Source organism: Trichechus manatus, unplaced genomic scaffold (genome assembly GCF_000243295.1).
Source record: "Trichechus manatus latirostris isolate Lorelei unplaced genomic scaffold, TriManLat1.0 scaffold00017, whole genome shotgun sequence".
Classification (NCBI taxonomy): domain Eukaryota; kingdom Metazoa; phylum Chordata; class Mammalia; order Sirenia; family Trichechidae; genus Trichechus; species Trichechus manatus.
The window spans coordinates 3362250-3374402 of record NW_004443953.1 but is presented as its reverse complement, the minus strand read 5'-3'; the positions used below and the strand labels follow the sequence as shown (position 1 = coordinate 3374402).

The 12153-nt window shown below is 32.8% G+C and overlaps 1 protein-coding gene across 2 annotated transcripts in view; it reads right to left on the bottom strand.

Annotated features, from left to right (window-relative positions):
• The window catches only part of MANEA (mannosidase endo-alpha), a 35926-nt gene that overhangs the window by 15587 nt on the left and 8186 nt on the right, over positions 1-12153 (bottom strand). For both annotated transcript variants that reach the window (XM_023727560.1, XM_023727561.1), the window contains exons 2-3: positions 5889-6467; positions 793-902 (exon numbers count right to left, since the gene is read on the bottom strand). In XM_023727560.1, coding sequence (XP_023583328.1) covers positions 793-902; positions 5889-6432 — 654 coding nt within the window. In that variant the 5' untranslated portion in view covers positions 6433-6467. The remainder of the gene's footprint in view (positions 1-792; positions 903-5888; positions 6468-12153) is intronic.

Below are 12153 nucleotides of genomic sequence, written 5' to 3'. Positions count from 1 at the left end.
CTGAAGAGAGCTGACAGGTAAAACCTGGCGTTTTGGAAAGATAAATATTTAATTACTTTTTGGTTTTTTTCCAAAGATAGTCAATTCAGATTTTTTTTATCTCATCTTGCACAAAAAAAGTTCAAGTTTTCCATGTATTTTCAAGAAAAACCTTCCCACTTCTTGTACCTTTTTAATGTGTGAATATAAAATCTTAAACTCTCTTCTGTACCTATAGGTAGATTCCCTTTTCATTTTTGCTATTTTATACACACATGTATATATATATATTTTTTCTCTTTTGTCTTGCCAGTGGTTTGTCTATTTTGTTTTTCTTACGAAAGGGGGTAAATCCATGATTAACTTATCCAGGCTACTGATTTGTACTCTATTTAATTAATTATAAATACATAAAGTCATACGGTTAAGACTTGTTTTAGTACCTCTTTGATGTTTTTAGTAGATCTTTGATATCTAACTCATTTAGGCATAAAAATCCTCACTAGTTTCTGTTTTATCTTCAAAAAACAACATTTCAGTCCGCCTTTTTTGCAAAAATAAACAATAAATAGATTAATGTAAAACATGGTTAGAAAAAGAGTAATCTAGACAAGGTTTGGAGCTCATATTAAATTATAGAAACTTCCTTTATGAAATATAGTATTATCAAAAAATTCCAAGTCATTATTTTCATAGCCAAGTCATTATTTTCACACCAAGCTTTTAATTAAAATGGGTACTCCAAAATTTTAATTACTATTTTCTTGTCTGAAAGAATTAACTTATATATAACTTGAAAATAAAATAAAATACCTTCAGGTTATATTTATGAGCTTTATCCAAAATAGTCGGTACCAAATCATCAGTAGGTTCTCCATTCTCATCCTTTGAATCAGGTGGGTACCAAGACAGTGCTAGTACACCTAAAAGAAAAGGTCATTTAAAAATAAAAAAAGGAAGAAGATAGGAATAAGGATGATTGTAGATATTCTAGAAAAGGTATAAGTACCAAATAGTTAACAATAAAAAGATAAAAAGAGACATTTTCTCATAGAATGTTGTGTTGTTACCTTATTTACACACTATATACAGGAATTTCATTACTTTGTACAGTCAGTATTTATGAACTCTTTATTAGGCATCAGTATCTTTTAACAGAAAATTCAAAATAAGTGAAAAATTACAGTTCCTCCCTGTAGTACATACTTACCATATAGTTGATAAATGAAAAAATAAGCATCAGAAATATAAGCCTGCATGAAAATTACTATCTAGAGAGGGAATATTTGAGAGCAACTGATTTATAGTCCTATATGTATTAATGAAATTACATATATAGCTGAAACAACAGTGAAAACACCAGGCCCAGATGGTTTCACTGGTAAATTCCATCAAACACGTAAAAAGAAAATAATACCAACGCAACACAATCTCTTACAAATAGTAAAAGAGAGAAGATGTCTCAACTGATTTTATGTAGACAGTAATACTCTAATAACTAACCAAAGCTATTTCAAGAAAATAAAACTACAGATCAGTATCCCTCATGAACACAGTCACAAACAGAAATCTTTAAAAAATATTAGCAAATAGAATTGAACAATGTATAAAGGGATAATAAATCATAACCAAGTGGGGCTTATTGTAGGAATGCAAGGCTTGTTCAACATTTGAAAAATCAGTGAGTCACCATAATAGCAACTGAAAAAGCAGGAAAAAACAACACACTGCCAAGGGACAAAGCAATCAATAGAGCTAAATTCAGGCATCTGTAGCAATATTAAAGCTGTATGGAACTATCACCAATCAACAATTACGGAGACAAATTTAAATTTAATAGAATTGCTGTTACTCTAAAAAGAAACAAAGTAAAGACATTATGTCAGCTGTTCACAGGTAAGGTACATTTAAACTTTAAAACTGATTCATCTTATTGTAACTTCTACTTCTGCTACTTTTATGTACAAATTTTAAAAGAGAGTTTCAGAAATAAAAACTGTGATCTTAGGGAAACAGAAATTTTCTAATTTCAGAAATTATTCTAATGTTGATATCCATCCAGAACTTTTAAAATACCAATGATAAAAACAAAGAAAAGACTAGGAAATGTAGCTTACTCATTTTTATGTACCCAGAATCTAGCACAATTTTGGGAAATGGTAGAAACTCAATATTTAGTGTTAAACTGAAGGAAGAGAAGATAATTTTAAAGACATAGAATAAATTATACTTTGCTAAGTGTTTTTTAATGAGTTTTCTATTGCTGCCATAACAAATTAGCAGAAACTTAGTAGCTTAAAGCAACACACATTCATTATATTACAGTTCTGTAGGTCAGAAGTGTGTGTGACATGAGTCTCATTGGGCAAAGATCAAGCTTTCAAACTGGACTGTATCCCTTTCTGAATGCTCTAGGGAGAATTTGTTTCCTTGCTATTCACAGATTCTAGAGACCACCACGTTCTTTGGCTTATGATCCCCTTGCTCGATTTTCAAAATGAGCAAGGGCAGTTCGAGTTATTTTCACATCACATCTCTCTGACCTTCTCCGTTTCCCTATTCTTTCAACTTTTAAGAACTCATGTGATTAGACTAGGCCTACCTGGATGATCCAGAATAACACTGCCCCCCATTGCAAGGTAAGCTGATTAGCAACCTTAATTGCTTCCTGGACCTTAATGCCTTTTTGACATGTAAGGTAACATATTCACAGATTCTAAGGATTAGGACATGGACATCTTGGAGGCCATTATGCTGTCTACCCTGCTAATTTTTTTCTAAGACAGAATAAATAAATAAAAAGGTATTCCCCTGGTATCTTTAGAATGATAAGATATGAATACAAGGGAGAGACTATACGGTATATGATCCTTTACTTAATAGACATGAAAATCATGCAAATTATATAAGAGGCTTCAATTTGCTCCCTGATATATTTTAATAGTGTAATGATTGGAGTTTAAACATAACATTAATACTTCATTTTAATTTCACATTTTCTAGGAAAAAAAAAAAGGTTGGACCATTAGGATTTTTACACAGAACATTTCTGATTTTAGAAGCATAAATCAACTGACTTGTGCAATGTAATAGTAATAATACAAATACTGGATGCACCAATTTAAGAATAAAAATGGTTATATCAAACAAAAAATATGTTAAAGACGAAGTCAAAACATATTAAACCATACAGCAATTTCAATAGCTTCCATTTGCTATCTTCTTTAATTTGAGAAATGCTAGTTAGCATGTAACTCCACTGATCAAAATCATGTTTTGTGTTAAGAATTTTTAGGGTCAATTTATTCTTTGTCTAAGAATCATGAACATAATCGAACATCTAACTGGTTAAGAAATTATTTAAAAATGGATAGCAATGTTGTCACTTTTATTACTATTGAGTGGCTGTTTATTTTTCCCAGCAGAAAATCCACTCAAAAAGTAAAATATTTGCATCAATAGTGAAATTGTCAACATTTAAAATAAAAAATAATTGTATTGCTGATGTTTAGAAATAATTTATGTTCACGTACACCATGTAAGAATGAAAAGTGGAGAAAAATGTCATTATAAGCATTAGACAGGCACAAAACTAAATGTAAACTGAAGCTTTTCTTCTTAATATCACAATAAAATTATAAAACAAAAATATTTCTTGCTATGAAAAAAACACCTCATCGTATACTGTTCATTTGCATAAAGAAAATTAAAAATGTTCAAGAATAACCATTTTGTCTGTCATCCAAGCACAGGTTTTTTAGCCACAAAGACCAAGTCAGTGTTGAAATAACAAGACCTGAATATGATATAAATATGAATATGAAATAAATATAAATATGAAATTTTTTTTAAAAGGTCCTCCCCCTAAAAGTCAATTAGTAAATGGAGACAGATATGCACACCCATACACAGAGGCAATGCTGTCTAAACTTAACAAGCCTATATCACGTCATAATGCAGATAGAACATAGAAACTAACACTATCAGTACCTAATAGACAGTTAGATTTTTTAAATATTTGGAAAACAAAGTACTCCATAGAAGAAGTCATGTTGCACATATTTGATGCAGATTCACAGAACTCTACCATGTTTCGGTCATGAAAGAGCCCTTTATTTTCTCTCTATATATCAACTCCAAAGTGACTCTGGGCCTTTACAAAGAACGAGAAAAATGCAAGAACACCCCATTTCTTCTTGTGGTCCTACTGCTAGGGACACTAACAAGACAGAGGAAACTTAAACAGGTAAGTTTTACATAGGGTATAGCAACAAATTAAAGACTTGCAGGCACCAAATTAAATTTTTTCATTTTGTTCACCTGTGTGACAGTATGAATCTATCTAAATGTCTGTAATTGGAGTGCCAAGGAGAGGAAAGAGAAAGAAAAAAAAAGCGGTGGGTGGGGGCAATAAGGATAACTGCTGACTTCTCATCAGAAACAAAAAAAGACAAAAGTTAATTTCAGCACATTGACCATACTGAAACTAAAAAAAAAACTCAATCTATTACTCTATATCGAGTAAAAAGTCTCCAAAAATGAAAGTGAAATAAAGATATTTATAACAAAAACTGAAAGAATGTGTTGCTATCAGACACGTACTAAAATGTTAAATGACATTGCTCAGACTGAAGAAAAACTTAGATCTACATACAAGAATGAAGAGTGATGAAAACGGTAAACATATGGATATACATAAGATTACTCTTATTTTTAATTTTTTAAAGGATAATTCATTGATTAATGGATAATAACAGTATTGTGAGATTTATAACACATGTAGTGGTAAAACGCATTATAACAATAGTACAAAGGGCAGAAAGGGAGAAAAATGAAATATATTGTTTTAAGTTCTTTACATCATAATTATAAATAAGGTATTATACTATTGCATAAAGGTAGATTATGACAGTTAAAGGTGCATATTGTAAACTCTAGAGCAATCACCAAATAAATAAAATAAATATATCTAATCAGCCAGAAGAGAATATAAAATGAAATATTAAACATATTCAATAAAACAGAAGACAGGAAAAGGCAAAAAAGAAGAAAAAACGATGGGACAAACAGAAAACAAGCAGCAAAAGGAAATGTTTAAAATCACCATATCATTATTCCATTAAATATAAATAGAGAAATTAAAAAAGGAGGTGTCAAACTAGTTTAAAAAAAAAAAGAACCAAATAGCAAGACCAAATTATACATCATATGCCTAAAATTTGAAACTGCCCACTGTCCACCAGCAGGTGAATACAGAAACAAATCTGCTATAATTATACTTGGAATATTATTCACCTACAAAAAATGACTAAACTGATATAACGTGGGTGAGTCTCAAAATAATACGCAGAACTAAAGAAGCAAAACACACACACACATATGCAGGATAATTCCACTTTCATAATGTAGTAGAATATTTACAACTAATCTGCAGTGATAGAAATCAGAACCATAGTTTTCTGGGGTGGAAGGTGAATAAGGGAAGCACAATGAAATATTCTGGACTATGCAAATATTTATATCTTGACTGAGTGGTGTTTAAACAGAAACATACCTTTGAGAAACATCAATGTAGCTATACATTTAAAGTGGGAGAATATACTGTATTTTATGTAAATTATAACTTAATAAAATTCAAAATGAAAATAAATTAGAAATCAATAAATATATCCAAAAAAAAAAAATTGGGAATTAAACAACCATACCTAAAAGCAGGGTTAAAAGGGGCTTGTCTAGATTTTTAAGACTGCATGTACAGTTTATTTGGATGTTATGAGTTTAAAAGTATAATCAGTATAACACTGTGAAAACTAGCAATTTAATGTTCCACAAAAAATTATATATATATGTATATATATATATACATACACATATATCCATAAGTAATAACACACACACACAATAATTACCAATTGAAGCTGAGCACATTTGTCTCATGTGGGTTTCTATGACAGAAGGATCCCGAGAGCTGTAACTTCCCAATTCAGGGTAAAAGCTAGAGCCAATATCCTCTGGGGGATTATGTCTCCCTTGTGGATAATTCTTGGCTATTCGAGGGTCCCAATGCTCCAAGACTGGATGGTTCCAATGTATATATTTACCATCAAATTGTGGATTTCCATACCAACTGTAATAAAATACATGTAAATAATAATTCAGGGGTGGCAGTTCTTCCAGGTTAAGTTCAGAGGGTTTGGCAGGTTTCATAGTGATTTCTACACTTTTTAAATTCTTGGGATTTGTTTCACTGTTGATTTTGTCACTCTTTTTGGAATCAGTTTTTTTTTCCAAGTGAAAAATTTGTTGTCGAAATTCTGGAAGAAGGTCAAGTCCAAAAGGATCTCCAAAAGTAGCTGTATTTGGTCTTAGAGCTTTTAAACCCATCATCAGTAAGAAAATAAATAGAATGAAAAGTGACAAAATGATGCAAGTCCTTCTCCGAAACTTTGCCATGATGACATGCTTTAAACTCCAAAATAGATGTTACGCTGCAATTTATTGGGAAAAAAGATAATTAGTAAGAGGTATTAACAATATTTTCTAATGTACTCAAAACTAAAAATCCATGAAGTTCACTACATTTAAAAATTAAGAAGTGCATTATGATTTTAATTATATCATCAAATACTGATGTCTACAAAAGAATCTATATCTGGCTAGACTAAATGGCAATACCTATTTAGGAATATCACCTTTATTTGCATGATAATTATATTTAGTGAAATAAACATTTTAGGAACTTTCCTTACGAAAGCTAAATATAGTCAACTTTCATTATGTGAACAGATTTTGTGTATATTCAGTACAGAAAGCGAATATTCTTCTACATCTACGGACTAAAATTTTCTAAATACAAGTATAAAGTTAAAAGATCATAGTAAATAAAAGGAAATACTTGTGAGTATATTAAAAGCCTAGTCATGAAATTAATTTTCAAGTTTTTTTTTTAAACTAAAATACCAATTTTACAAGGGAGTACGCAAACATTTAAAATAACATTTTGAAATAGAAAAGAATCAGACAAAAAAGAAATGAAAACAGAGGAAAAGAATGATCGTAAATTTGATAGTCCTATTTTTTTTTTAACTTTATTATTTTGCAACTCTGAAAAGTCTTATTGACCAGAGGTCATAAACACTAACTTATATCTTCTAAAATGGTACCATATTTCTGTGCTTGTATAAGTGTGTGTATGTGAATGTATGTATAGGGTATGTATATATAAACACACACATAAATATTTGTCTTTTTATATACAAATTTCCTATTAGAAAGGTATTTGATGAAAAATTGGCAATGATTACATTTATAAAATATGACTTTTTAACAAATATATCATGCTGTTTTTATTCTAGATAATTAAGTTAAAATAAACTTCAAACCCTGATAGAAAAGACAGACGAGTAAAATAATCTAATGGGTAATTCTATCACACACACAAACTGCTGCTTCTATTATGTGTGCACGCAAGAAATACTAAGATGATTAAGCATAATTCTTTTTGAGCTAAAATCATAGAGGGTTCTTTTCAAAGTCAACCTTGTTTAATTGTGAAATATATTATGCCTAAAGAATAACATAAAAGACATATGTCTAGTTTAAAGTATACTTATAAGCTAAACATTTAAATAACCATCATCTAAGTTAAAAAACGAAAAATATCAGTGTAAAAGCTCCTCACCACCTCTTTTGCCTCCTCTTAATCACCAGCCCTGATGTTTCTTCTTGCTTAAGGGCAAATGTTTGACATTTATGTTTTCCAATTCCCTCACCTTTCTTTACAGTTTCCCACCACAAAAGGATACTTCTTAACCAATCTTCATTTCACATCGCCTGCAGAGAATTTTATTTATACACATACACACACACATAGATGGCTATGGATATATACACAATAAATAGAAAAAATTTAATACACATACTTATGTTATATGTAAGTATGGTGTATGTATGCTTTGCATATACTTATATATGTATATTGATATGTGTGCGTATATATATGTATATATACAATTAAATATACATGAAATACACAAAACTCTTGGGAAATAATAATACTAAACTTTCTCTGAAACTTTACCTCATTTCCTGACTCTTCTCCATCCCTGTGTTCTATCAAATCAATTCCCTCTTCCTCTCTCGTATAAAAAACCACGAAAATGGACTTTATGCAAAAGAATAGGTAGATGCATTTGGGGATTTTGTTTTAATAACTATGTTAATTTCTGGTTTGAAGAATATGTTTCATATCAAATATTCCCTTTCCTAAACTTCAAAGTAACACTTTTTATTGTTTCAAGACTCTAATTTGGGACCCCTTCCTGCCATTAGAAGCCCTGGTGACACAGTGGTTAAGAGCTCGGCTGCTAACCAAAAGGTTGGCAGTTTAAATCTACCAACCGCTCCTTGGAAACTCTACGGGACAGTTCTACTCTGTCCTATAGGGTCTCTGTGAGTCCAAGTCAACTTGACTCGATGGCAATGGGGTTTTGTTTTTTTTTTCCTGCCATAAAGTTTTTATTATATTTTGATAATATTACCGCATGGATACACTGTGACTACAGCCACAAAGCTAGGCTCATTAAAGTATGTTATATAATCAATCGATAAAATAAGACATACTAAACCAACCATTGTAAAAGTAGACATAGTTAAGTTTAATATGACAAAACAGTTGAGTCCTTATTCCTTTCTAAGGAGCAAACAAAATTTTATTTTACTGGTTGAGATATCCAAGATTTTCTAGAAAATGTAAAAAGTATGTAATTCAATTTCAATTGAGCAACTGTATATGTAGAAAAATTATGCTAGATGCCACATGGAATAGGTTGATTGGTAAGACACAGTTCTTATCCTCAAGCAGCTTAGAGTTTATGAAGTGGGAAGACAAGTACACAAATACATATAACTCAAAGAAGAAAAGTGCCAAAAGAGAAATGGAATATGCGTATAAAGGGATGAAATGTTATATAAATTAAGTAGTTGTAAAAAACACTCTAAAGCAAAATCTTACAAGATGCTTAAAGAATGAGTACAATGTGCATAGCCTGGTGATAAGAAAGGAAAAAGAGAATGGCTATAAATGGTAGGGGAATCAGTATGCCCAAAGATACACTGGAGGAGGAAATTTGTTTGTGAAACAGCAAGCCTCTTTTGGCTACGGCACAGTAAACAAGGAAATGAGGTAAGATAAAGCTGCAATGGCTTGTTGAAACCACTGTACCTAAGTGAGAGAACAGTTATTCTAGCAGAATAACTGAAGGCTTGGAAACAAAATACTGGTACGATCAGTTTAGATAAGAAAGATAAAACAGGTATAAAAAAATGAAGTTTAAGCCATCAGACTTTACCATTTTATGAAGGGACTTTAAGCAAAAGAACAGGTAGATGGGTTTGCAGATTTTGAATACCCTATTCGCTGAAGATTTCTGCAACTGATTCATTGTCTTCTTTCCTTCCCACCCTATTTCTATTATTATTTTTAGTGATTCCACCATCAACATGAATGATTCAACTAATAGCTTCATCTACCAATTCTTTGACTCCTTCATTTCTAATGAACTGTTCCTCCACTCCACTTCACCAACTGAACTATCATATCCTTGATCTTCTCATTTTCAATAATTACGCCAGTCTAAAGTCTGTTTCAATTTTTCTACTTTCCAAACATAACTGTCCATGTTTTAAGCCCCCCAGTTGAGTGTCCTCATTCTGACAATTCCTTGACCTTACCGAGATGTCCAATCCACTGATCCCACTACACTACTCATCTCTTTCTTCATGTTTTGTCTCTACTGGCCCAGGTTATAGTCTAAGGCGAGCACAGACTATGTAATAATTCCTCACTTGCAAATACTCCTAACTTCCTTTATTTTTCTCCCTTCCTAACACATGCCTGATAAAACCTCAAATAAATGATGCCTGTTTAGAGCTTGCACCAGAACCATAGAATGATACTGGAGAAAAACATACAACCAGGCTGACCTCCCATTTGAACTCATGGCTATAAATCTCAAACGGCCTGGTATGTTCACTTTTCTAACCTTAACGGGATTATTTCATTCCTTCTCCTTTTTTCACAAAACCTGCTAGTATATCTTCAATCTCCCTTACTCTCTTCTCATATTTCATAGAGAAAACAGAAGTAAATCAGTCAGAAACTCCCTTGTCTTCAAATTGTCAAATTAACTAGCCTATTGACATCTTTTTTTCTTCTTCTGGTTTTAAGCAAATATTTTGAATTATTATTTTAATATTTTATTCTAGTTCACTGCCTTGCTTTTTGTCCATAGGGACTCCTATTACTTTTATTGACTCTTTGCTCATGTTTTAGAACTGCACCTTCTCTTTAATCTTTTTCATTCTTTGCAAATTTCATTTTAATTTTTAAAGGTTTCTGTTCAGTCTCTATTTCTCTTAATGCATCTGTTAAATTTTTTCTGTAAGGTTAGAATTATTTAAAAATTAAAAAGGAAAAAAGAATTCCACCAGCAAACTGGAGGGCATGAGAAGTTAACATGTTGTTGTTAAGTGCCAGAGTCGGTTCCAACTCCTAGAGATCCTATGCACAACAGAAGGAAACACTTGTCTGATCCTGAGCCATCCTTAAAATCGTTGTTATGCTTGAGCCCATTGTTGCAACCAGTGTGTCAATCCATCTTGCTGAGACACTTCCTGTTTTTCACTGACCATCTACTTTACCAAGCATGATGTCCTTCTCCAGAAACTGGTCTCTCCTTATAACATGTCCAAAGTATGTGAGATGAAGTCTCGCCATCCTTGCTTCTAAGGAGCATTCTGGCTGTACTTCTTCCAAGATAGATTTGTTTGTTCTTCTGGCAGTCCATGGATATTCAGTATTCTTTGCCGACACCATAATTCAAAGGCACCAATTCTTTGGTCTTCCTTATTCATTGTCCAGCTTTTCCATGTATATAAGGCGACTGAAAACACCACGGCTTGGGTTCAGGTGCACCTTAGTCCTTAAAGTGACATTTTTACTTTTTAACACTTTAAAGATGTCTTTTGCAGCAGATTTGCCCAATGCAATGCATCATTTGAGTTCCTGACCTGCTTCCATGGGCGTTAATTATGGGTCCAAGTAAAACGAAATCCTTGACAACTTCAATCTTTTCTCCGTTTATCATGATGTTGCTTATTGGTCCAGTTGTGAGGATTTTTGTTTTCTTTATGTTAAAGTGTAATTCACACTGAAGGGTGAGATAGTACACAATACTGAGGAAGCCAGCACAACTTGTACAAGTAAAGGTCATGAAAGCTCCACAGATACAGCCAAAGTCCCTGAGGGACTGAATTGTTAGGCGGAGGGCTGTGGGGGCCATGGTCTCAGGGAACATCTAGCTCAATTGGCATAACACAGTTTATAAAGACAATGTTCTACATTCTACCTTGGTGAGTAGCGACTGAGGTCTTAAAAACCTGTGAGCAGCCATCTCAGATACTCCACTGGTCTCACCCCTTCAGGAGCAAGGGAGAATGAAGAGAACAGGACACAAGGAAAAGATTAGTCCAAAGGACTAATAGACCACAGCTAAGGCCTCCACCAGACTGAGTCGAGTACAGCTAGATGGTGTCCGGCTACTACCACTGAGTGCTCTGACAAGGATCACAACAGAAGGTTCTGGACAGAGCTGGAGAAGGATGTAGAACAAAATTCTAACACACAAAAAAAGATCAGATTTACTGGCCTGAAGGAGACTGGAGAAGCCCCGAGAGTATGGCCCCCAGACACCCTTTTAGCTCAGTAGTGAAGTCACTTCTGAGGTTCACCATTCAGCCGGTGATTGGACAGCCCCATAAAATAAAACGGGACTAATGAGGCACAGCAATCCAGGGACAAGGACTAGAAGGCAGAAGGGGACAGGAAAGCTGGTGATAGGGAACCCAAGGTTGAGTAAGGACAGTGTTGACATGTAGTGGGGTTCTTAACCATTGTCATAGGGCAATATGTGTACTGTTTAATGAGAAACTATTTGTTTTGCAAACCATCTAAGATACAAAAAAAAAAAAAAGAAAGAATTATCTATGTGAGATCAAATTGACAACAGCAACTCAAAAGGTTTGATGGGAAGCCTAGGGGGCAGTGAGTTGAAGATAATGGTGATGGAATAATTTGGAAAAGGATAGTGAGAATAGCAGCACAACTGGAAGAAC